Below are 27,528 nucleotides of genomic sequence, written 5' to 3'. Positions count from 1 at the left end.
CGGAGCCGCGGCAAAGGTGTAAAAGAGCCACATGCGGCTCCGGAGCCGCGGGTTGCTGACCCCTGGACTAGATGATCCTCATGGTCCCTTTCAACTCTACAGTTCTATGAGTCTATGAATTCATTTCTGAGCACTGAATGTAATTAGGGTAATAAGTAGTGCTTTGGGAGGGTACATAAATTCTCTCTCTCTCTCTCTCTCTCTCTCTCTGTGTGTGTGTGTGTGTGTGTGTACATATGTGCCAAGGTTGCAAAAAATAAATGAGTCAAAATGTAGGATTTACTAAGTAGCATCTAATAAATCATTTAATATGCTCGTTTCCAGTTTGTAAAAAGGATGTCCATTGTAATATTGTCATTGAAAAATATCATTGCCAGGATGAACGTATTAAACAACCCAAGGCTTTTGTGGTGGGAAGCATATTAACGATCGATTAACAAAACCCTTTTTTAAAAAAAAATCCACATGCTTGTAATTTGGCAAAGGGGAAATCCTATATAATTTCTTTAGAATGTGATCTCAAGCTGGTCTCTGACCGTTATAAATTTCATGTTTCATGTTTCACATGAATGTGATCTCAGTTTGATTAATTTCAAGTACAGTAAATGAGAGTGGGAATGTAACGGACAGAAATGATTCATCGTCTTTCCCAGCTACAGTATTTGCTGAGCTTTGGATTCCTGAGCTTTGTGAATAGGAAAAAATGATTATTTTCTATAACTGTTGACCAGATAGTATAGAATGCTTGCAGCAGCTGTAATTTATGCTTTCAGTTCTCTCCCCCCCCCCTCCTCTCTCTCTCTCACACAGTGTACGTTACTGTGTGGCATCTGCCTCCTTCTATCAGAGGGGTCAGAGAAAATTGCAGAAAAAAAGGAAGGAGGGAAGTATTCTGCAGTGTGAGGTGTGGAATTGCCAAGAGGCGGTCTGAAGGCTTTGCTTCTCAGCACACCAATAGTAAACTTAATGGGAGACAGAGAGGGGGGTGTAAGCAAACTTGAGCAAACACTGAGCTCTCTGCTGGTTGGGATGCTTCAAAGCTCAGAAGATGAATAACCCTAATCTTCAAGGTGGTCACATCTTGGAGACATCTAGCAACAGGAAAACTTCCGTGAGGAAAGCTACTGTGAGCTCCTGCAAGAGCAACAGAGCTGGGATTTCCTTCCATTCTTTAAATTTTCTCACCGGTGTCTTCTTTATGCTCTTGGGCCAAAGTGGGCCACTCCTGGGACACCCGCAGTGCCTCGATTATGGTCCTCCTTTCCAGCCTCCCTTCCACCTGGAGTTCTGCTCTGCCTATGAAACTTTTGGTTGTTGTGATCAGGACAAAGACAATACAATTGCAGCCAAATACTGGGAGGTGATGGATTATATCGATCCGCAGGCTCACAAATTGTGTGGAGGATATATCAAAGATATTTTATGCCAGGTAAGGCAATGGGTGGGTTGTAACCTTCATTATGCACCACTGATATACACTTGATTGCAAATTCTACTGTTGGTTTATTTATTTTTTTAAGTAGGGAAGACAGAGAACAGAAATTAAATAAAACTAAGCAGCTACGTGTGTGTGTGTGTGTGTGTGTGTCTGTAGAATATATATATGTGGCATCTTTAGCAGCTACAGGGGAAGATATATAAGTGGCATCTTTCCTGCGGACAAATAGTGATGTATGTAAAAACATAATGCAATATTGTTCAGGGGGAGGATGAGGATAATATTCCATTGATTCATTCTACGTATCTGCTTAGCATACAGGTATTAAGCTGTATAATCTTAGGGTGATTTTTTTCTTTTAATGTTTCAAACCAATATGACACAGTGGTGAAAATCTCACATCCTCACTCTCACCTGAAGGCTGGAGAGCAAGGAATGATCCCCCCCCCCCCCCCGGAAATTTGAAGATAGTTTGGAAGAGCAATCACAGCTTGCAACTTGTTCACTCATGCTACTTTAACCCCTGCTAAACAGATTTTGTGGATTTCATATCAGAAACCAGCCAAACCTGTTTGAACGGTGGCAAAAGTGCGACAAAAGAAATAGGAATGCAAAATCTCTTTGGACTGCTGTCTTCTTCCTGGCCTCCCTTTGGCGAGCCACTTCAGCTTTCTCGCAAAGTTGTCGTGAGGCTCAAGGCGAGCTGTGAAGCAGGTTTTTTTGTTTGCCCAAGGGGGCTACAAAACACACTTTCAAGTTAATATTCTAGATCAAATGAAGCAGCAGCGGTGCTCTCCGTTGCTGGAAAGGTGGCGAAGCTAATCATTTTGTGTCTGAGGTTCGGAACAAAAAGATAAGTGTTTCTTCCATTTGCTTTGCAAATAAATGCAGACCGAGACTGGGCAGCGCTCGGCGGCTTATGCAGGGCTGAGCAAAGTGGACCTTGGTGTTTTGATTCCCAGATGCCATGAAGCGATGTGTTTAGATTGTGCTGCTGCCTGGTGCCCTGGAAAGCTGCAGCTCTGAAAGCAGCCTCAGATCAAACAGCTGGCACCCATGCCTTCTTGGAAAGGGCTCCCTCCAGTCTCAGTTGCTCGGTTCCTGCTCCCCCTGCTTTCTAGTGAAGGCTGCCCATCTGGCTGAAGGCAGAAACCAGCCAGTGTGTGTGTGTGTGTAACTAGCAGGAGAACAATGAGCAAAGGGTGCAGCTCCCATTGGCACCCTGCCTATCCAGTGATTTAGGAGCAGAAAGGGTTCCCCTTTTACAGTGAGTCATGGAGGTCAGTGATTCACTCCTTGCCAGCACAAAGGAGCCAAAACACACACCAGGCAAACACTTAGCACTCTTCCATCTAAGCTTCCTCAGCGCTAAAATATTATCTGCATGTACTGAATACGCTCTCTTCAAGGGGCAACACTGCTCAGATTGTGAAGTCAAAAGGAAGCTGCTTATTTTTAAAAATAATTTCACAGCCACAGGAACCCATATTTCCCCCCAGTGTGGGATACTTTGTGTGTGTCAGGGGCAGGGATGGAATGGGTCTAAAGTAAAGCAAAGACAACCTGGATGGAAAATGAAGCCAGTGGTTCAGTTTACTTAGGACTTAAAGATTTTGCCCCTCTTCAGATGGCAATGTGCTTGTTGCCTCGCTTAATCTGAAAGGTGAGCCCTTCTGCTCCTTTTGCTGAATGGGCCCCTCAAACCTCTGCCCCCAAATCTTGCTGTGTTGGCACCACTGCTGGAAATAGTGAATAAATGTGATGGTTTCTGGCACCAATTAATTAATCGGTGCCAGGAACCATCACATTTATTCACTAATTAATTAATTAATTAATTAATATCAGTCTTAGGGCCAAAGAGGAAGGTGACCTCAAATGCGTCTTTGCATCCAATATGCAGTGGTGCCAGAGAGGGCAGGAATTCCTGCCTATGCAAATACTAGCTCCAGAGAAAGGATTTCCTTTCGGACTGCAGCAGGGGAGGAAAGGGTTAAACTCCCTCTCTCTCTCCTCCTGTTAATTATCAGTTCCACCACCCAAGCTGATGCAAAAAGTTTCACTTCAAAACCCCTGCTCATTAAATGCAGAAAAACACATTTAACACACTGTGCCTTTAAAGCACCATTTGAAGCACATTTTCCACACCTCAAAAAAATAAAATAAAATCCTGGTGTCTCTAGTTTATCCCTCACAGTTACGGTTCCCACCAACCCTTAAGAACTGGGACAATAGTTAATTCTGCATAGCTCCACTTGCTATAATGTGGAAACAACTTTTCAGACAGGGAGACAGGGAGAGGAAATCCTTATAAAACGGCAGACACAGTAGTCACAGAGGGACCTAAAGACTTAATATTTCATCAGCCCCTCTGAGACAGAGGTTGGAACAATGAGCAGAACACCATTTGCAACCTCTCACATAGATGAGGAAAAAGGAACAGATGGGCCAGCCTCTTACTGGCAAGGCGGTTTAATCCTAGCAACTGTTATATAGACCCTTAGGAATGTCTTGACCTCAGACATTTTTAGCCGCAAATGGGGGTTGCTTGCATTCTCTGAAAGACAGCCCCTGCAGGGGCTCAGTTTGGACTTGAGACAGGGAGAGACTGTAGGATCCAAAGCAAATGCTGGGACAAAGGCTTGTCAGAGGGGACATTTTGTTGAACTGCACTTCAGCATACAATACTGAGCTCTGAAGATTTAGGCCCCACCTGCCCTTTACATTTAAAGGAGCATCACACCACTTTAAACAGTCATCATAGCATCCCTCAAAGAATTATGGGAACTGCAGTTTGTCAAGGATGCTGATACTTGTTCAGACACTCTTATTCCCTTCACAAAGCTACCATTCCCAGAGCTCCCTGCAAAGAAGGATTGATTGCCAAACCACTTTGAGATTCCCAGTTACAGTCGTATCTTGGTTGATGAACGCCTTAGCAGCTGAACTCCTGAACGCCTCAAACTTGGAAGTGAGTGTTCCAGTTTGTGAACGTTCTTTCGGAAGCCGAACGTCTGGCAGCCAATCGGAAGCTGCACCTTGGAAGTTGAACGTTTTGGAAGTCGAACAGACTTCCGGAACGGATTCCGTTTGGCTTCCAAGGTACAACTGTATAGTCAATAGTCAAACAAGAGCTTTGGGTTTAACAAGTCAGTTTTGGACTGGAATAACAAAAAGCTATGTAAGCAAGAAGAAGAGCAAGCACGTAGTAGTAGGTTCTCTGTGTGGAGAAGATGGAGAAATGCTATTGTGTGATGGCGAGAATGGCACACTTCTTTGGACATAGCTATGGATTCTGCCTACACAAGATGTGGTTGTGGCCATCAAGTGCCATCACAACGTAGATAGCTTTTAAAGGGAGAACAGACAACTCATGGAAGATACGGCTGTCACTGGCTGCTAATAACAATGGTTATCATACCCAACTGCCCCAATAAAATGGGAACACCCCATTTTTGAGGTGCTTTCACTCGAGATCACATCTCTCTCTCTCTCTCTCTCTCTCTCTCACACACACACACACACACACACACACACACACACAATTTTCTGTTTTATAATTTAGAATACTCATTTAAACATCCTTAAAATATCAATGACCTTCCTTCTTCTCTTTCCATGGTTCATTTTGCATATCATAAATCCCTGCATATTTTACATAAAATAAACCAGTATTCCATTATTACACCCATCAAAACTTATTTACACTGATGAATTTATCTTAATGCTGCCAACGTTTTCAAGTGCACACAATCCAATCTTCTTTAAACATATGTTATTCTTGTTCTCTTATTCTATATGTTAAGTCTGCAAGCTGAGCATATTCCAACAGCTTAAGTTGCCATTCTTCTTTAATTGGGACCTTGCTTGTTTTCCATTTTGGGGCTAACAAAACACAGGCCACAGTAGCGGCATACATAAATAACCTTTTGTGATACCTGGCAATTTCCATCTGAATTATCCCCAACAAAAAGGACTTCTGTTTTTTGGAAAAGTACTTTTAAACAATTCTAGCCAATTCTAGCAATATTGCATCTTTCAGGGCCTTGCTCTCATGCGAGCCACGTGACTCGCACAGGAGCACGCCCCCAAAAGCCACGCATCCCGGTTTTCCGCTGGGGCATGTGAGAGGGTATGGGTTATATGCCACCTTCGGCATCAGAGGCACCATGCTCTGAATACTGATTGTTGGGTAATAACAGTGGAAAAGGCTATTTCCTCATGTCCTGCATGTGAGCTTTCCATAGGCTTCTGGACGGCTGTTGTGGGAAACAAGATGTTGGATTAGGTCTGGGATGGGGTACCTTTGGCTTTCCAGATGTTGTTGGACTATGTCTCCCATCATCTCCAACCATCGGCCTTGCTGGTTGGGGCTGATGGGAGTTGCAGTCCAACAGTATCCAGAGGTCTCCCTTCCATAGCCCTTTGGTCTGATCCAATGGGGCTGTTACGTTTCTTAAAATCAGGGAGCATTGCACACTTAGGATTATAGAATCATAAAAATGTAGAGTTGGAAGGGACCCTGAGGACCATCAAGTCGAACTCCCTGCAACGTAGGAATATGCAGTTGTCCTATGTGGGGATCGAACCTGCAACCTTGGTATTATCAGTAGCACGCTCCAACCAGCTGAGCTATTCAGGCCTGCTATTTGAGGTGTCTTTGTAATACATAAATGTGCAGACTGAGGAGGCATGATCGTGCTACAGCAGCAGCCACACAGATAGAGTCCATTGCACAGCACTTTCAGAATGCTTTTCGCCCTTTAACAGGAATGCTCACCCTACGCAGCTCATCTTTACGATGCCGAGAATCCTCAGACGCCCCTGCGGAACCTGCCTGGCCTTTGCTCGGACTACTGTTCGGAGTTCCACCTCTACTGCCGTTCTGCCATCACGTTGCTTACCGATGACAAACACATCCAGGAATGCTGCGAGAGGAACAAGACCCGCTTCTGCAACCTGCTTAACATCCAGGATGAAGACTACTGCTTCCCCGACGTGCTGAAAAACACAGACCTGAACCGTAACCTGGGCTCTGTGGTGGAGGACAAGAAAGGCTGCCTTCAGCTGTGCCTAAAAGAGGTGGCCAATGGACTGAGGAATCCTGTGCTGATGGCGCACGCGAACGACAACACCCATCGCATGTTTGTGGCTGAACAAGTGGGCATCATCTGGGTCTTTCTTCCAGACGGAAGTCGCCTGGAAGAGCCTTTTCTGGATATTAAGAACATGGTGCTGACCACCCCCTGGTTAGGAGATGAAAGAGGTTTCCTCGGGATGGCCTTCCACCCCAAATACAAGGACAATGGGAAATTCTACATTTATTACTCCTACCAGGACAAGAAAAAGGTGGAGAAAATCAGGATCAGTGAATTAAGAGTTTCCACGTCAGATGTCAACAAGGCTGATGCAAGCACCGAAAGGTAATGTTTTCCCCAAGCTTCCTTCCTTCTTCCATCTTCTTGGGATCTCTGCTTCCTCCCAAGGGCTTAGGGTGAAGTTGTCACCTTTAGTCCTCATATCGACCCCGTGGGATAAGTAGTAACCAAGTACACTCTGTGCTAAAGCAAATCCCAACTGGGCTTCAAGAAACAATGAATTCTGTGACCTGTGATTTATTTTCCCTGGCCAAGCAAAAGGACAATTTCATAGGTATGTGGGTGGAGGTGGACTCAGGTGCTAAGCACTACTGTGCTATCCAAGATAAAAGAATGCATTCAGATGTGGGATCTGAACCTAGGTCAACCTAGTAAGGGTGGGGAACCTTCGGCTCACAGACTAATGCTGGCCAACAGAGGTTCCAGTTTGATCCATGAGGCCCAACCACGTCCTCCTGTCAATCAGCTGATGTCACTCATGATATCAACTGATGGGCGGAGTCCACATTGTTCATTGGCTGCGTGGGCCTGTTCCCAGCAGGCAACAGGTGTCTGCAGGCAAAGCAAAGGTGTGTGCTTTCCTTTGTAGCCACAGGCTACAAGAGAGGCTGCTCTGACTTGCAGCTGATGCTTGCAAAATGTGATGGGGAGGGGAGAAAGGAGGTTTTGCCAGCCCTACGCTCGGCACTTTGGAAAGAATCTAGACAAATCTTCAACCTGGAGAGTAGTTTCAGTTTCAGCCTGTAACATGGGGGCTACTTGTGCAGCCTGATCCCACTGTCTTCAATGGAGATCACTGCCAGGTTCATTGGCTCTGTTTTTCCACCTATATATGACAATCTGTAGTCTTCTAGGTGAGTGTTTTACTCCCTATCTTAGACCATGGCATGGCCAGTTTTGGGTTCCTGAGCCACCAGTTGCATCAGCCAATGCTCTAGAACAGAGACAGAGAACAGGACCCAGATTCTGACAGGCTGGATCCTGAGCTCTCTTGACATTGGAGGGAAGGGCTACCCACTTTTCAATCATAATTGAAGCCAGTGATGAAAAGGAATCCCTCCCCCCTTTGTAGGTATGACTTGATCCATGTCAACAGAGGAAGAATACTCCTTTGTGTTGTTGGCTTGAATCGAAGGTGGTCATTCAAAGGAAGAATGGGGAACACCCTCTGCATCCAAACATTGGCTCTTTTGGGAATTTGGTGACTTTCCCAGTTGCTGTGCAGGGCTTAATGTCCAGAGCAGAACCCAACCCAACCTATCATCTACCAGACCACAGTGTCTCCTAGTTTATTAAGGGTCCTAGTTTTGAATATTCTTCCACCCACGTTCAATTGCTGCCACCTCAAGATGTGCCTGGAAGCAGGATAGATGTATTGAGAAGTATATTGCCAAATAGGAATGGCTGGATGCAGAAAGACCTTGCACAGTTAACACTCTTGCGGAGGGCTTTTTTTTCCAGCCAGAGTTCACTGGTGCTCAGCTCCAGCAGCTCTCAGGTGGGCAAGGGAGAAATTCATGGTGAGCTCTGGCACCTCTCTTTCTGGAAAAATAGCACCACTCCTGCATCCAGGAGTTGTGCTGATCTGCCGTCTGGATTTCCTGCTTTAACTACGGCTTAGACCTGCAACGTGTTGTGCAGTCCACCATGGGTGATTGCCTATTGGCATAAGACTTATCATAGATAAAAACAAATCCATTAATTGACTTCCTTTCCATAGCATTGATGTATGCATGCTGATGGATGCAACACATTCTGACCCAGCTTCTCTCCTGGGAGGGCAAGTGGGAGTGCCAGATGTGCACTTAAGACGGCTCTATCCAGCAGACAGATTTCATCAGAAGGATAGAATTATCCCAGGAATTTTAAGGTCCTTTTTTGCTTTGTCTAGGAAAAGGGGAAGATTGAGCACTATGCAGATAAGATGTTCTGCTTAGTGACTGAATAACTAAAATACGTCTTTGAACTTAGTAAGGCCCTGGATGTTAACCAGCCTTCCTCCCTTGCTCTTTTTCCTAGTTTCTGATCTCTGTGTTTCTCTCTCTCCCCCCCTCTCTTCAGGAGTCTCTTAGAAATCGAAGAACCAGCCGCAAACCATAATGGGGGACAGATCCTCTTTGGCCTGGATGGCTACATGTACCTGTTTACAGGGGATGGAGGGAAAGCCGGGGACCCTTTTGGTAAATTTGGGAATGCTCAGAACAGGTAAGGTCCATCTTCAATAAGTGCTGATTACATATGAGACAGCTTACTTTGCCTTTAAAGGCAAATTATACTTTTTAAAATAATGCTGCTTTTCTGTTCAGGGGTGCTTTTTAAATAATAATAATAATAATAATAATAATAATAATAATAATAATAATAATTTATTATTTGTACCCCGCCCATCTGGCTGGGTTTCCCCAGCCATTCTGGGCAGCTTCCACAAAGACTAAAATACACTAATATATCATACATTAAAAACTATAATATACTATTATATATTTATATATATATATGTGTGTGTGTGTGTATGTGTGTGTGTGTGTGTGTGTATGTATGTATATGTATATGTATATGTATATGTATACACACACACACACACACACACACACATATATACTATAAATACTATTATATATATACATATACACTAATACATCATACATTAAAAACTTCCCTGAACAGGGCTGCCTTAAGATTATCTTATCATTTATTGCTTTTTTTCCAAATCTTTTATTTATTTATTTTTTAAATAAATTTTTATTAATTTTCCAAACACATAATAAAAACAAACAATAGACAAAACAAAACATACAAACATATAAACATAATTTCATAGTCTTATTTTCATGCACCTTACTTCCTGGACTTCCCCATACCTCCCCTTTTCTGCATCCTTGTTTTACCTTTCTTCAGCAACCCTCCAACTAATTATTTAATTCACTTTCATTAAATTCTTTTTTCCTTAACTTATTGTTTACAGCTGCAATTCTCTATTTCTTAACACCTTAACATCTCAGCACTCCTCAATTTTACAACAATTTTAAAGATAAATTTTAAATTTCTTCCGGTCTTCTTCCACTGTCTCTCTCCCCTGGTCACGGATTCTGCCGGTCATCTCTGCCAGTCCCATATAGTCAATCACCTTCGTCTGCCATTCTTCCAGAGTGGGTAGTTCTTGTGTCTTCCAATACTTTGCCAGAAGAATTCTTGCTGCTGTAGTAGCATACATAAAAAACGTCCTATCCTTCCTTGACACCAATTGGCCAACCATGCCCAGGAGAAAAGCCTCAGGTTTCTTAGGAAAGGTCCATTTAAGGACTTTCTTAATTTCGTTATAGATCATTTCCCAAAAGGCTTTAATCTTCGGGCAGGTCCACCAAAGGTGATAAAAGGTACCTTCAGTCTCATTGCATTTCCAGCACTTGTTATTGGGCAAATGGTAAATTTTTGCAAGCTTGACTGGGGTCATGTACCACCTGTAAATCATTTTCATTATATTTTCTCTTAAGGCATTACATGCCGTAAACTTAACACCGGTGGTCCATAACTGTTCCCAGTCAGCAAACATAATGTCATGACCAATGTCTTGTGCCCATTTAATCATAGCTGATTTCACCGTTTCATCCTGTGTATTCCATTTCAACAGCAAGTTATACATTCTTGACAAGTTCTTAGTATTGGGTTCTAACAGCTCTGTTTCTAGTTTTGACCTCTCCATCTGGAAGCCTATTTTCCTGTCCTGTTTAAATACCTCGTTTATCTGAAGGTAATGCAACCAGTCTCGTACCTTAGACTTTAATTTCTCTTTTCCAAATCTTTTATGTAAGTTCCCTTGCGTATCATTTGACAGAAGGTGATGATATCCCATCTAGTCAAGCAGCCAGCCAGCATATATGGAAAGTGCTACGACACTCTCCCTTCTGTTTCTTTGTCACGTTCGCTAATCCTTGTTTTATGCCTTGGTTTCCTCTCAGGAGTAGTTTACTAGGAAAGGTTTTGCGGATCGATGTGGATGGAAGAAGCTCTGACGGGAAGCCTTACCGCATCCCCTCTGACAATCCTTTTGCCTCTGACCCTCAAGCTCTCCCAGAAGTCTATGCCTATGGGGTGAGGAACATGTGGCGTTGCTCTGTGGACAGAGGTGACCCGCTCAGTCGCAAAGGAAGGGGGCGAATTTTCTGTGGAGATGTCGGCCAGAACAAGTTTGAAGAAGTGGACATAATTGTTAAAGGCGGGAACTACGGCTGGAGAGCTAAGGAAGGCTTTGAGTGCTATGACATCAAGCTTTGTCAAAATTCCTCCTTAGGTAAAGAATGTTACCTGTCATTTTTAACGTGTTCGTGGGAAGGCCTTATCATACCTGTATTTGGTTTAACTGTTAATTCTGCAGCTATCATTTTTGTCATTCCTTTGTGAAGGGATAGGAAGTGCACATGTTCTTCATTAAGGATAAGATCCTTGGGGGCAAAGTTACAACATTTAGAGTGCTTTAGTTTCAGGAAAAGGCAAGTCATACCTCATGTTACGTTTGCTTCAGGTTGCGCGTTTTCAGGTTGCGTCCCATGGCGACCTGGAAGTACCGGAAAGGGTTACTTCTGGGTTTTGCCGCTTGCGCATGCGCAGACACACAAAGTGACATCACGTGCATGTGCAGAAGCGGCGAATTGCAACCCGCGCGTGCGCAGACACAGGTTGTGTTCTTTTCAGGTTGCGAACGGGCCTCCAGAACAGATCCCATTTGCAACCAGAGGTACCACTGTACAAGGAGACACGATAGAGGCGTATAAAATCATACGGGGTGGGGAAAATGAATAGAGAAACGTTTTCTCTCTCCATTTCTCACAGAGCCTGGGGGCATTCAGTGAAGTTGAATGGTGGAAGATTCAGGACAGACAAAAAAAAGTACTTCACACAGCGCACATGGACTATGAAATTTGCTCCCACAGGAAATAGTTATGGCCAACAACATGACTGGCTTTAAAAGAGGATTTGGCAAATACACGGCAGAAAAGGCTATTTGTGGCCACTAGTTGTGATGATCTACCTCCACTGCTGGAGGTCTCTGAATATGTGTAATTTCAAGACCCCTCCTTTCCATTTTAATGGTTAGTTATTTTTAAACCAGTCTTGGGCCCATCAGCCATTCAACCAGAGGACGCCTTCAAACAGAGGTCTGTCTGCTTCAAAGCTGGATGCATGGTGGTCCTATAAACCAGTGTTTCCATATAAACCAAGATATTCCAAGGGGATCACGGTGAACAATGCGTAAATGGGGGAACCACAGCCCAAGGCTAGGGGGCCACAGAGGGAAATGAGAAGTGAAGGGGGGGGGGAATCCTGATTGGCTAGCTGTCTGCTTGGCCAATCACAAGCGGGTAAGGGGGTGGGTCACCAAGACCTAGTGCTCTCTCTCTCCCTTTTTTTTTGCCACGGATGGGTGTAGCCAGGATTTTTGTTAGGGGGGCAGGTTTCTTGTGGGGGCAGTACCTCTGATTTGTATTGATTTTTACTTATTTGGGGGGCAGTTGTCTCCTGTGCCTACGCCCATGGGAGGGGCAACAGGAAGGAAACTAGGTCGGATGGGGGCCACAGTAGGAAAAAGGTTGGACAACGCTGCTATAAACTACACTAATTTTACTTTAAATGCCCAATTTGTTTTTAGAAAAAAATTGCTCATGCATTGAAGAAGGATGACTATTTCCTTTTTAGATAATCAAACAATTTTAATTGACTCAAGTGCATTTTCTCTGTTTTTCACAGATGATATACTTCCAATATTTGCCTACAGCCATTCAGTGGGAAAATCAGTCACTGGAGGTTATGTGTATAGAGGATGTGAGTCTCCAAACCTGAACGGCCTATACATTTTTGGTGATTTTATGAATGGGTAAGGAACAAACTTCTTTCCATTGACTTTTCAGCACAGTAGGTAGGTTTTCTATAGACCATCTCAGAATATTGGTTTTTGGTTCATTCCTAGTCATGGGCTCAAACAGTTCATGGCAACGGGGAGTAGCAAAAAATATTTACGGTCCCAGAGAAAGCCTTGGATCTATTTGGGGATATACTGTACCAGAAAGAGTTTTTCTAAGCTACAGTGGAACTGTGAAAGCATAAAACATATGTTTTTGTTTTTTCATCCAGTCGGCTTATGACTTTGCAAGAAGATGAGAGAGCAAATCAATGGAAGAAGCAAGACATTTGTATTGGTAGCACTAAAGCCTGTGCCTTTCCAGGGATGGTCAGCTCTTACAGCAAATACATCATTTCTTTTGCTGAGGATGAAGCAGGTAATGTTGGTTGCTGTGTCTGTATTCTTAGAAAATCATTTTTTTGGGAGGCCACCAACTCTGAGTTGTTCAACAACTTTTGGGGTGTCCTGGTTTACTTTTTGAAATATGGCAACCCTGAAATAATCAGGAACCTGGAAGGCCACATGGTTTCTTTAGGCTGGTGGTAGATTACAACTTGCACAGGCCTGGCTTACATAGAGAGAAAAAAATTGCACGGTTATCAACTTGTTGCAACTTTGTCTGACGAATTTCACATTCCTGGCTTTCTCCTCTCTTCCTGTTGTCTCCAGCTGAGCTCTATTTTATGGCTACGTCCTACCCCAGTGCCTTTGCGCCACATGGATCGATATACAAAGTTGTGGATCCTGCAAGGTGGGTACTTTTTCAAGTCCTTGAATGTCCCTGCGACCTGCTGATTTTTTTTGAACAGCATCAGCATCACACACAAACATTCATCAGTTTTCTTCCAGGGTGATAGATACTGTTATGTACTGAAGTTCTCACCCTGGGCCAGCAGGGGGATACTGTAGATAGTTTTCACTCAGGTCCACATATGCAAATGAGGGATCAAAAGTGACGTTCAGTGATTGGATAGTTACAGAAAATGGTTACTGTTGTGTTCTAGTGGAGCTCTATATAAGCAGGCTGGCTGAACCCTTCAGCTCAGTTCTGTTCTGGCCTGTGAATAAACAAGAGCTGTTTGAAGAATCGCTGTGTCGTCTGATATGTTCACCCACAACTTAACAGATACAACAGAAACACTCCATTCACATGACTGGATTTCAGTTTCATGCATTAAACCTGCAGAACAACTATGTTCCTGGGAAGCCACAGTTTCCTGCTCTGGCACTTGCAGGTCAATCCACTAATTTAATTAAAACGAAGTACATTGATTTAAAGCAATTGGGCTCCAGTTAAATCAGTGGGAGTCCACAGGCTTAAACTCCTTTTAAGGAATTTGAGGATTAGGAAACCAAGAGCCCTGAAAGCCCCACAATTGGTTCCCCAACTTTCTTTCCTCCAGAGAATTTGTTAAAAGTTGCTGGAAGTGGTAACTCTGTAAGGGTCCCCAGGATTCTTTGAGGGAAGAATGTCTCATGAAGGTATTTCGTGTGTGTGTGCAGAATAACAAAATACTGTGAAGCATGGGAGCATGTTCCATCAGTAACAGGAATTAAATATCGCATAAGCTACTACAATTGATATCAAGAAACCTGACCCAAAACCCTAGGTCATTCTTCCCCTGCTGGTTCAGATGGTGCCAACTCTCAAGGAGTAAAAAACCAACCATGTTAGGTAGAAGAGCTACCACCACTCCTGCTTTGTTCACCCAGCTTGCGCAGGAGATCTCAGGCTGTACTCTAGGGACTCAGCTACAATAGTAAACAAAACAACCCAGTGATTTGAATGTGTTATAGGCATGCAACACCAGATGGCGCCAGAGAGCACAAAACTTTTCTCTAGCATTTTTACACAGGGGTTTCCCCCCTTGGTTTTAATGTTTTAATTTCTGACTTATTTATAGTATTTTTTCCCTGTGTGTAAATCCACACTAGCTGTCCCTAAGACCCCAAGGAGCAAGAGCTAAAGTACTGCTCTCTGCTTCTGAGGCCTCAGGCAAAAGAAGCCAATTACAGCAGCTGTAACTCGAGAGGTCCAAGGAATTGGTTTAGAACCAAGGCTTAACTAAAATAAGCACAGCCAAAGTGAAGAGGTGGATGTTTTATTAGTAATAATTGAAACAGCAGCATAGCATGAGAGCTGTTTACCAAATAGGAGAAATTGGAAATAAATCTGGAGCAGGGCCTGTCCAGTGTTCAGTCTGCTGCTGCGCTCATCTCAGTTGAGTTACTCGTTTTATATTGTGTCTGTTTTCACCCCTACTGTAGGGAACTCTGTCCCCATTTGTGCTCAAGGAGAGCTGGCTTGCAGGCAACCCGCAGCATAGAAAGCAGAGAAAAATACATCTCTTTGTAGTTTGTATTTATTTTGAAGTTGAGACCAACCATAGAATTCGTCTGAGACTCAGGAACTAGTCTAGAAAAACACGGGAGTTGTTGACAGAACTTCCGTCCAAGTAATGGCAAGGCACATCAACGACAGTAATAAATATTCACTGTTTGTCTATCTCCTTTTATCCAAAGGATATCCAAAAGATTAATGTACCAAGAAAGCATCGCTTTTGCTCCCAAGTAGGGAAGACTTCCAGGCCTACCAACATTTGGGATGCTTTTCTGGGCAGATAGTAATTTTCATGTTCTTTTCATCTTGTTATGAAGATGTCAAGCTGTTCTGGGAAGCTTTAATCTCTTTGATACACACTTTCCAGATTTTATTTTTAGTTTTCTGAGCCTATGGGTGCTTTCAGGTGTGCGTTTATTGTGGGATGGGTGCTTCTTATTCATGCAGGTATTGTTTTGTTTTTTGGTTTTTTTGCAGCAGCCACATGATGGCATTGGCATCAAACCACCAGCCTCTATTTCTCTCCCATTTAATCTCTTTTTGTGTGTGTGGGGAGGAGAAGAATGTAAGGCTTTAAACACACACACACACACACACACACACACCAAAAACACAACAAAACTTACCAACCTGTTGTTCATGCTATCTGAGAACGGGTATTACTTCACCTTCAGTGGAAAACGTGTTCAACAAGAACTTCCAGGAAGATCCATGGACCTTTCTGCAGGTTTTTAGAAGTCTATATTCCCCATTCATTTCTTTAGCATGTTTGTGAATTACACTCAAGAGAGAAAGTGAGAACTGTCTCAACTTCAGTAGCATAAAAAGGCCATGGAGTTTTCAAGGCAGAAACGCGAGAACTCAAACTCACCAAAGCCAAACGACATGTTACATTATTTAACATTTTTTTAAAAAGTGTGGTTAAACAGGCCTGTTTTGTAAAAAAAAAAGTAGCTATAGGGTCCAATCTGGATTGGGGCATCATGTGAGTTTCCTGCTGAAATTCACTCACTTGCTCATATTTACTCTTGAAGTTGTTTCTTTTACTACAAATGAATTGCTCCCACTAAATACTGAGATTCCAGAGAACTTGCTTCTTCCAAAGAATCCTGGGAAATGTAGTTTGTTTAAGAGTGCTACGAACTGTAGCTCTAGGAGGGGCAAACTACAGTTCCCAGAATTCTTTGGGAGGGCATGTATTTTAAAAGTATGGCACGCATGTGACCCCTTGGGAATGATAAATGTATCACAGTTCCAATTAATTTAGCAGAGCAGTGGAAAGACTTAAAACCAAAGATATAGTAGGCAAATATCATCCACAGGAAACCTGAAATATACTCGGAGTCGAGGGTGGATTTCATGCTCTTTATTCAGCTCATAGCGGTGAGGAGGAATGAATGTTCCCCCAAAGTATCTGCTTTATATACATTATTTACACAATGGGCTGCACGTGATTGGCTAATTCCGGAATTCTCCTGTAGGCCAATCAGGTTGTGGATTCACTTCCATCTGAAGCTGGATTGGGTGGCTCCTGCAGACCAATCATACAGCTGCATTGTTCTAGGACCACTCAGGCTGCTGCATTCTGAATCCTATTGTTCTAGGACCAATCAGGCTGCAGCATTTGGATCCTATTCAACTCAGTACCTAACAAAACCTAAATCAGGAAGAGAGTTCTTTTCAAGTACAAAATGCTTGACATTTTCCTTAACTGAAAATCCACTTCTTCACAAGGAGAGAAACTAATGGAAGGATTCGGGCAGGATATAGCTCTTGTTCTGTTCGCATGAGAGTGCTTTCAAGGTCTTTTGCTGGCAAGCTGATGATTTAACAGAAAGACAGAAATTGGCCATCTGCCTCTAGAAAACCACCACAAACACAGGCTCCTTATCCATTCTCAAGATGTCCACACATAATTTTTGTGACCGAATCTGTTTGCTTTTTAGGAGAGCTCCACCAGGGAAATGTAAACAGAAGCCTATTCCAGTGAAAACAAAGAGTAAGCGAATCCCATTCATTCCCCGTGCAAGTAAGTCAACAAGGATATGTGGTGTTTTTCTGTTTTGTTTGCTATGTAGCACAAATGCTAAGACACATTGAAAGGAGCTTTCGATGTGTGCGCCAACCATTAAAGGCTTCCAACTAAGTAAATACTACAATCAATCAATAATAATCAATTTAGTTACCCCCCCCTCTTTATTGTACACTTGTGATTATTTTGCTCATGATGGTATTGGGGTGGTTATACACAATCACGTTTTGACACTGTTTGCACCTGCAATCGCTTTTGCAATGGACATACTGGCAGTTTTCCAATTGGCACAACAAATGTTCTAGGATTTGTGGGTTTTTTGGGGGGTGGGGAGGCAGGAATGGGCTTGCTTTTGTTGTGCTGTAGTCCAACAGTGCCCTTCTAGGCGGCACTAATACTGTATCACTGGGCAGTGGCGTAGCGTGGGGGGTGCAGGGGGGGCCGGCTGCACCGGGCGCAACATCTGGGGTTAGGGCAAATCCACAGGTTAGGGGGCACAAATCCACGGGTTAGGGGGCGCAAATCCACGGGTTAGGGGGCGCAAATTACTTGCCTTGCCCCGGGTGCTGGCAACCCACGCTACGCCACTGTCACTGGGGAAGCAGTGCAGAACAACAAATAAAGTAATGTGGTGTGTGGACACTCCAGTGTAAATCCACCATCACTAATGCAATAGTACTGTATCAGTGACATGTTGCAGAATACTAAAAACAACAAAACCCTCCAGTCTGAATGTATATATTTTGATCTAAGTATATCTGAATCAGGGGTGAACTTTTCAGCCTGGGGGACCAGACCCTTATCTGTCCCCACCCCCGTTGAAAGGTGGATTGGACACCAGTCCAAGTTGTCACTGAAACTGCCCACACCCTCCCACATTTCTCCAATGAAAATAGGGACGCCCCATTCCATAATGATAATTTTACTATTTATACCCCACACATCTTACTGGGTTGCCCCAGCCACTCTGGGCAGCTTCCAACATATACAGTGGTACCTCGGGTTACATACGCTTCAGGTTACATACGCTTTAGGTTACAGACTCCACTAACCCAGAAATAGTACCTCGGGTCAAGAACTTTGCTTCAGGATGAGAACAGAAATCGTGCTCCGGTGGCATGGGGAGGCCCCATTAGCTAAAGTGGTGCTTCAGGTTAAGAACAGTTTCAGGTTAAGAACAGACCTCCGGAATGAATTAAGTACTTAACCCAAGGTACCACTGTATAAGAACAAAATAAAACATTAAACATTAAAAAAACCTGCCCTATACAGGATTGCCTTCAGATGGCTCGGGGGTCGGGATAATGCCATACGCTCCAACATTTCTCTAAGGAAAATAGGGACATCCTAAGGAAAAGCAGGACATTCCAGGATCAAATTAGAAACCAGGATGGCTTCTCTAAATCAGGGATGTCCCTGGAAAATAGGGACACTTGGAGGGTCTGTGCCGGCTAAAATGGACCTTTTCTCTTCCATTTTCAAAGCGGCTTGAGTGCAAACCTCTTAGTGTTTGGCATGTTCCTGCTCTCCGTCAGCTGATAAGCAGGGGGAACAGGTCTTGCTCTTGCAGAAGAGCAATTTGGAGCTCACTTTAAGCTCTCGATCATTCCTTTATGATGGGAGTTGTAGTCCCATGTGGCTACATGGGTACCTGCCCCCCCCCGCACGATGACAACAGGTCGGGGGGGGCAGGTGGGTGTGTTTTTCAAGAGTTGGCTCTGTGGGCCTAATCGAAATCCCAACTTGGCTCACTGGTCCAAGGCTTCCAAACTTGGGTCTCTAGCTGTTTTTTGTACTACAACTCCCATCATCCCTAGCTAGCAGGACCAGTGGTCTAGGATGATGGGGATTGTAGTCCAAAAGCAGCTGGAGACCCAAGTTTGGGAAACCCTGCACTGGTCAATGGCTCCTCATCCCAAATCTAAATGTTTGAAGCTTAGGGTGGATTACCCAAGCCAGCAAACCTCTTCCTAACAGCTCAGAATATTCCCCATGTCCCCCCCTTTCCATTTTATCCTTACCACAAACCTGTGAGGCTGAGGGATAGACTGATTCAAGGCAGGGGTGCTGTTGTTAAGGGTGGCTGAGGGGTTCAGGCAATGCTGCAAAGCACTGTGATAATTGTTATGTATTGAAGTTCTCACCCCGGCCACCAGGGGTATTGTGTATATAGTCAGGTCCACGTCAGTTAATTTATGTGGGAAACCCTGGGCTATTGTTACAATGTTGACAGCCAGCTGCCTATAAAAGCAGGCCGGCTGAGCAGTTCAGTTCAGTTCCAGCTTACTTATAAAGAATTACTTGGAGAAATCTCTGTCATCTGCTTTGTCAACCCACTACTTAATAATAATGACACCTCACCCACCATTTTTAAAAAATTGTTTTTGATATTACAAATATAGATTTACAATACCAAATACATATCCATATAAAGAGATCTCTCTGAATCTCAAGACTTCCCCACCATCTCCTCCATGGGTCCTATTGTCAACCTTCTCAACTGCATATTATTTCATAATCTATATTTTATATCTATCCATATTGTCCATAGTATCTGTTACATTACAAGTGAGATTTAAATCCTGCTAATGTTTTCATCTGCTTACAGCGGTCTCCTCAATAAATTATAATTTCCCCCCATTCTTTCTTGAAGTTTTTGTCTTCTTGGTTCCTGAGCTTTTCCGGTCAGTTTTGCCATTTTGGCGTAGTCTAACAGCTTGGTTTGCCATTCCTCTCTAGTAGGGACTCTTTCTTCTTTCCATCTCTGGACTAGTAGCATCCACGGTGCTGTTGTCGCATACATAAATAATCTTTTCTGTTCCTTTCCCACCCACCATCTTAAATTGCTCTGTATCGCTGCTGAATTCAACCTGTTGAAACAAGGATGGTAACCTCTTAAAATGTCTTTTCACAGAAACCGTCCTTGAACTGCTTAAAGAGCGTCTTACAACCCGTCCCCCCAAAACAGCCTTCAATGCTACCGAACCGCCCCCAAATTCTTCCACTCCAAGATCCAAGAAGCCTGCCTCCCACAAAGACCCTACTAAACGTAAGGCAGCGAAGGCTCCCAGGTCTGGCAGAAAGCAGCAAATGACCCAAACCCCCAAGGCCCGGGGATCCAAGACGAAGTCGGACAGAACGGCGCAAAAGGCTCCACGGGTCTCGAAAGCGACGGTGACGACCTCCCCGCCAAAGAAAAAAGGCTCCCGGTTAACTAGAGCCCAAAAGAAACAGGTTCCAAAGCTGAAGTCAGCGGCTAAGGAGAAAATGCAGAAGAAGAGAAAGAGTTCCGGCTTAAGAAGTGCTGCTTGAACTTCCAGTATACACCAGTTATGTGAATGTAGATGGAGTTGCTGGGCAACTTGCTTCCGTTCTGCTCTTAGTAAGAGAGTGAGATCAGTGTGTAGTTTACACGCCAAATAAATATATATATGTATATGAATGAAAGCATTCCGCTCCAGGAAAAGCAAGCAGCTGCTAGGCCACTGTGACAGATGCAGCACATTCGCTTAATGAGGAGTTTAAATGCCCCAGATGGATTCCAGGTTGTTGCTTTGCAGAAATCTTACTCCGATGACCGGTTTAAGGAGGTGACACGGTGGCCATTTACAGCAGTATAGTTCTACAGGAATGTCAGTGGGGTTGCTTTGGCTGTGTGAAGCAGCAAGTGATTTGCACCCTCTTTGGGAAATTCAGTTCCCCCATCGACTTGCATGGCAAAGAGCATCACTGAAAAGATGGCGAGGTTAATAAGTCTGTGGTACTTTTGTCTTGGGGAGAGTAAGGCTGTATATCAAAAGGTTAGTAAGCAAGGAACATTGGCTGTATTTCAATGGCTGAACAGTCTAATAAAATGCAAACCTTCTAAGGAATTAACTACAGGGAGCAGAATTAACTAAATTGCCCAGTCTGATATTTTGATGATACTGGGCAGTTGATTTTCTTTTATCAGTTGCAACATACATTCTAAAGCACGCGTATTTTCTCTCTCCCTATAATAAAATACTGGATGAGAACAAATAAATCAAAGTGCGTCTATTTGTGTGGTTCTCTTGCAAGGCAAAAAATGTTTCAACAAAAGCACTTAAATGCCGTGACCTTTTGTTGTAAGTCTCACCTGGTCACTTTATTAGACAACATCCTATCAACACCCAACGTGGGTGTACATTATTCCTGGACACCTGGGATTCAGATCATACTATCACAGATACAAATTCCAAATGCACCAGTATTGGGGGTGGGTGGGTGGGTATTCACCTGTGTTTGGATATGGGTAGGATAGGAACAATTAGGATAATAAGCTATGCTTTGCAGTAAACCTTATGTCTAGTAGTGGGCAAGGACTTAAGAATGACTTTGCAGGGCCAGACTAAGGCCATCCCTAAATCAAGCAAGGCAAGGAAGGCATCTTTGCCTTTATTTTTTCACGTTATGACTGCCATATTTCCAATGCATTTACAGCCTGTTCCACCACACTAATGGATGACTTGCAGGAACGGATGCATCTCTCATTCAGCGCTATACAACTAGATAAAGGTAAAGGTACCCCTGCCCGTACGGGCCAGTCTTGACAGACTCTAGGGTTGTGCGCTCATCTCACTCTAGAGGCCGGGAGCCAGCGCTGTCTGCAGACACTTCCGGGTCACGTGGCCAGCGTGACAAGCTGCATCTGGCGAGCCAGCGCAGCACACGGAACGCCGTTTACCTTCCCGCTGGTAAGCGGTCCCTATGTATCTACTTGCACCCGGGAGTGCTTGCGAGCTGCTAGGTTGGCAGGCGCTGGGACTGAACAACGGGAGCGCACCCCGCCATGGGGATTCGAACCTCGACCTTTCGACCGGCAAGCCCTAGGCACTGAGGCTTTTACCCACAGCGCCACCCGCGTCCCTATACAACTAGATAATGTATCCTTATTTAGAGAAAAAAATACAAATCACTTAATAAATAATACCTAAGCAGGTTACATAACTGTGTAAAACAACTAGCCATGAAAGACAGATAAAACCTGCAAATGTTAAAAACCATTATACATAACTAAACAATGTCTGGAAGAGACATGCTGCTATAAAAAAAAGCTTTTAGCTGCCATCTAACACAGAAAAAAGGTCAAAACAAATTCAGTATCTTTACTATTGATAATCATTCACGTATAATTACTTATGTACCTGTTATACACACTGACGATCTACTATCAGCTGAGGAAGGGAGCTATTTGGAAACCTTGTTAAGTTAGCAGTTTGCACCTTGTTTGCTTGTGCCAGCAATCTACATTAGCTGTGTTGTTCTGTTACCTTGAGGACTTTTCTATTTTTACCTAATGATTGTGTTATACAGGAACTTACAAGAAGAAACAGTAAGAAAAGAAGAAATGTATTAATAATGGAATTAGTCTCATAGGTAATATACCGTACATATGAACTGTATATGTTGCACATACTGGGCTAGACCTTTACGTTAGGAAATAATCAATAAAATGTTTACAGTTATTATTATTCAGCCTGTTGCGCTTTGTGTATCTAAGACAGAAAAGCAAGGTGCCTGTGCAATATTCCTCCCCCCACCCCGGGTTAAACTTGTCCCAGGAATAAGAAAATATTCCTCCCCCCCCCCCCCCGGTTAAACTTGTCCCAGGTGTTCCAGGCTGCCTGGAGCCCTGATCACCATTCTTAATGGGTGGGGATATACAATACTTCTTCGTGAGTTTATTACATAATAAAGAATACAGTAGCAGTATAACACATTTTTTCTCTTTGGGTCTCTGAAGCGGAAATTCACTCAGATTGTGCCACGTGGTTGAAGTACCACTTCGGGGCTGCGTACACAACCATCCCTTGGAAGCACATGGCTTGCCCCACAGCGCAACGCCCAGGATAAATCCGACCCGTCTTCCAGGTAACTTTTCTCACTTCTGGGACCTGCGCAGATTACTTGTCCTTTAGCGCCACCTGCTGGCATTAGCCTGGAAAGACACATGAAACTGCAGCCTTTGCAACCAGCGACGCCTCCCCGCTGTCCTTTCGAACCTTCAAATCTCTTAAGAGTAATTTTCACTTTTGAAGCAGGCGTACGTAAATACGATTTATGTTTTTTTTTTAAATAATAAATTATTTTTTCCTGCTGTAGAGAAAAAAAAGAAGCCATAATGGTCCCTCCCCACTTTTTCTTATACGTTGATCAAAGGGCAGAAGTTTTGACTTCCACAGAGCTTCAAATCTTGCATTAAACGTTTTGCATTAAATTCTAAGTTCTTAAAGAAAAAAAAGAGGAAAAGGAGGAAAAAACCGCCCAGGCCCCAGCGAGGATCGAACTCGCGACCCCTGGTTTACAAGACCAGTGCTCTAACCACTGAGCTATGGAGCCACCTATCAGTTCTGCTGATACAAATGAATGGTACTGTTCTATGCTACCCGGATGCTTCTACCATTTTACCGACTTTTTAGATCGATGTTGTCGCGAAGACCCAAAAAGCAAGCTTTTAATTAAAAAATCCCCCCAAGCGCTGTGTGCATAACGCCGGGGAAAAAGAAAGAAAACCACAGCCCCGAAGCAGAGACACAGCCGGATCGTGCGTCCCCGGGGAAGTTTTCCAAAGCAATTCTCCTCCTCCTGGACCTGAAGAGAGAGATCCCCCCCCCAACATGATTGTATGATGTCCAGCTAAAAAAGCAAATCCAAGGACGGCTTATTGTTGCAATGCATTCGCCCCCACCCGGCCGTCTCTAAAAAGGGTTTTTAAAATCACATAATCCATCTCAGATTCACGCTTTTCCAGGTTTGGCTTTGTGCAGATGTCTACTTCGCTTCTCACTGCAAAAGAGCGATTTCTACCAGATACTATGAAAACCATCATAACATACAAATAAATTCATTTTATTCCTAGCAGCGTCGCTTCAAGTTCCCCGTTCCCGGTTTGGCAGAAAGAGCTCCTTCTTCGGTCTCACGCTGGAATTCCTATTCACAACAATTAAGGTAAGACCCGATCGACTTACACGAGGACTTACTTCTGCGTAGACATGATGGATCGGACTGCAAAAAAACCATGCAGGCCCTATAGGAGGTGGGGAGGTGGGTGGGTCAGGGTATAAGAATGAAAATCACAGCCTGGTCTAAATTTATTTTCCCCTGGAAATTTGGAAGCTGCAAGGAAGCTGGCTGACACCCCATTAGAAAACAATGGGAGAAGCCCAGGATTTAGACACAGCTGTCATTGGGAAGCAGTAAATTCTCTCTCCCCCCCCCCCCAGCCTCCCCTATGCTATTACTATGAATTTTACCAACTCTTTGGGCTATCCAAGTTTGAAGCCTCAGAAATGCAGCCCAATTGCAGCTGGTTTACCACACCTATCAGCCAATCACCCATTCCCACCACCCTTCTGAGTAATACCCCTCCCCACCCTCTCACTATACAGTGAGGGGGGGGGGAAAGTATTTGACCCCCCTGCTAAATTTGCCCATTTGCCCTCTGACGAAGAAATGACCAGTCCATAATTTTAATGGTAGGTTTACTGTAGCTGTGAGAGACAGAATGACAACAGGGAAACCCCCAGAAACCCAGAAGACAAAAGTCAGAGATTGATTTGCATTATAATGAGCGAAGTAAGTATTTGATTCCTTTGCAAAAGATGACTTAGTAGTTGGTGGCAAAACCCTTGTTGGCAATTACAGAGGTCAGACGTTTCTTGCCACCAGGTTTGCACACATCTCAGGAGGTATTTTGTCCCACTCCTCTTTGCAGATCCTCTCCAATTCAGTAAGATTTTGAGGCTGATGTGTAGCTGGACAGACTCAGTTAGGTGACACACCCTCTCTGGAGGAGGAAGTGAAACCTACCCCTCTCTCTCTCTCTCTCTCTCTCTCTCTCTCTCTGCATCTGGAGGCATATGTATACTTGCTCCCAAACTTAAGAGCACAGGTCTGGGACTATATTCTGTATTTTCTATTCAAGAGTATTTGCCTGTGTTTCTCCATGCAGCTGCATGGAACAACACATGTATCAGACCTAGGAATCTGTAAGTAAAGCATTCAGGTAGGTAGCCGTGTTGGTCTGACACAGTCGATATATATATATAAAATAATAAAATTGTCCAGTAGCACCTTAAAGACCAACTAAGTTTGTTCTTGGTATAAGCTTATACCAAGAACAAACTTACCGTAGTTGGTCTCTAAGGTGCTACTGGACATTTTTAAAAATTTCTTTATATATTTGTAAGTAAAGTGGTATGTGTCGTGCGAAAAGGGTCAAAAGAGGGGGGCATTGTAAGCAGGGTAAGAAAGGTCTCACAACCCACATGCCTAATGCTTCATTGTGCTGCCTATTTTTGTGGATTTAATACTCTGCTATTGGGCTCTCCGCGTGCTCACCCAGACAATTCTTTTTGTTGTTCACTCACACAAGTGGGTCCACATGGATCTGTATAGTATATTTTCCTCTCACAAGAAATTGAAAGTAGACCCAGCTGTGGATCAGTTGTGATTGTGCAATTTATTAGAACACTCATTTCTGTAAGAACCAACTCCCAGAATGGATTCACTTGTGGGCAGGGCCGGCCCAAGACATTTTGTAACCTGAGGCAAACCACAAAATGCACTCCTTGCTGCAATGCACACACTCTCTCTCTCTCTCTCTCTGCCTAAACCTTAAAAATTGCCTTGGCACAATCCCTCTTTCTTGAAGCATTTCCGATTTAATTATTGTATATTTAAGCTGCTATACAATTTGATAAAACCAATAAACTAAGCTGAAACTCTTAAGTAATAGAGTGATGCATTGGTGAAACTCTTAGTTCCTTGTTAAACATCGTCCACAGGATCAGTAATGACCAATGTAATTGAGAACCGCTAGGTGGAGCCAATATATCACACAAAAACCCAGGAGGAAGGAATTCTGGAGGCAATGTCAGATTCAAAAAGTTTAGAAGAATTTACCATGTGTTTCAAAAATAACATGGTAGAGCAAATTAGTGCTTTAAATCTACTGGACAGCCTAACGTTGAATTTCATATGCCCTATCAACATTTTATCTGATTTAGTGGAAGTTTCAACTTTCTTTTATTGCTGTACTACATTTGGTCATTTAGTGTACGGACATCTGTTCACTCACCAAATTATGGTTAATCACACCTGGTTTTTATTATTATTAATTTCTTTATTACCTGTCCTTTACCCTAAAGTCCCAGGCCGGGTTACAGCATTAAAATCCATATTAAAAACAATTTGAAACAACTTAAGACCATGAAAATAAATGGGTCCTAAAAACTTACACCTCAAGGGTCAAAAGTCAGGATAAAGGGGTGCCTCTTCAGCAATTCCAGAAGCTGTATAATGAAGGTACCAGACTCACCTTTGGGGAGAAGAAATTCACAGAGAAGACCCCCACCTGAGCTGCCGCCACCTCCCCTGAGCCTCTGAGCAAGTACCAAGAGGGCACCTTTTGCCGATTTCAGCTCACAAGAGAGTCTGCAGGGAAGGAGGCAATATTTCAGATATTTGAGCCCTGAGTTGTTTAGCGTTTTAAACACCAATGTGAGAACCTTGAATTGGGTATGGAAATGAACCGGCAACCAGTGCAGCTGTTTTAAAACAGGGATGATATGATTTATCATCTAAATGGAACCCCAGGCAGCCAGTAATCTGGCTGCTGTGTTTTGGACCAGCTGAAGTTTGTGCGTTGTCTTCAAGGGCAGCCCCACATACAGCACATTGCATTTGCATCCCATCTTTTTCTCCAAGGAGTTCAAGGTGATGTACATGGTTTTTCATTTAATCCCCGCAGCAACCAACCCTGCGAGGTAGGTTGAGAGGCAGTGACTGGTTCAATTTGGGGGGGGGGCATGGGGGATAGAGAGGGGGAAGCAGAAGTCCTTGTGCAGGGCTTCTGCTGATGGAACCCATTAGTCGAATCCTACCCTAAATCAGTGTTTCCCAACCGGTGTTCCGCGGCACACTAGTGTGCCGCGAGACGTTGCCTGGTGTGCCGCGAGATGTTGCCTGGAGGGAGGCGGGCGAGTCGGGCGGCGAGAGGCGGGGTGGCGACGGCGAGGAGAGGCCGCCCAGTGCGGGGCTCTCGCCGTCTGCCTGCCTGGCTGCCTGCGTGGCGCTGACGTCACAGGGCTGTAACGTGCCCCACATAGGCACACGCGGGGCGGCGAGTGAGCTCCCTCCCACATCCCATCGCCGCTCGCTTCAGCCGGCCTACTGGGCTGTCGCAGGCGGAAGGCCTGCGCATGCGCGAGGTTTTCGCGCCTTCGGGATTCCCTTCACGCCTTCCTCCTCCCGGGTCCTTGAGAGCGCGGGAAGCGGCAGCGCGAGACCGGCGTTGAGCCTGGTAGGTATTGCGCTTGCCAAGGCAGTCATTTGGGAAATGAAAACTTGCAAAGCAAGCAACCAGTTCAATCTGAAGTACGTGTATGCTTAATATCCTGTATCTGAAACCTGTTCTGCCCC

General features: G+C 44.0%; 1 protein-coding gene and 1 non-coding gene across 2 annotated transcripts; one reads left to right on the top strand and one right to left on the bottom strand.

The window, feature by feature from the left end:
• Positions 1-839: 839 nt before the first annotated feature.
• HHIPL2 (HHIP like 2) lies at positions 840-21,622 on the top strand. The gene is made up of 9 exons (XM_028724588.2): positions 840-1,429; positions 6,206-6,858; positions 8,875-9,018; positions 10,773-11,104; positions 12,559-12,685; positions 12,943-13,088; positions 13,382-13,463; positions 17,000-17,082; positions 20,000-21,622. The coding sequence occupies exons 1-9, from the start codon at positions 1,049-1,051 to the stop codon at positions 20,395-20,397; spliced, it is 2,346 nt and encodes a 781-aa protein (XP_028580421.2). The 5' UTR covers positions 840-1,048; the 3' UTR covers positions 20,398-21,622.
• A 1,750-nt stretch (positions 21,623-23,372) lies between these two features.
• On the bottom strand, positions 23,373-23,445 carry TRNAT-UGU (transfer RNA threonine (anticodon UGU)). Its single transcript has one exon. It is a non-coding gene; the product is annotated as a tRNA-Thr (tRNA).
• Positions 23,446-27,528: the final 4,083 nt, after the last annotated feature.

This window comes from Podarcis muralis, chromosome 3, assembly GCF_964188315.1.
Source record: "Podarcis muralis chromosome 3, rPodMur119.hap1.1, whole genome shotgun sequence".
NCBI classification, from domain to species: domain Eukaryota; kingdom Metazoa; phylum Chordata; class Lepidosauria; order Squamata; family Lacertidae; genus Podarcis; species Podarcis muralis.
Note: the sequence above shows the minus strand (reverse complement) of the source record. Positions and strands in the feature narration are given on the sequence as shown.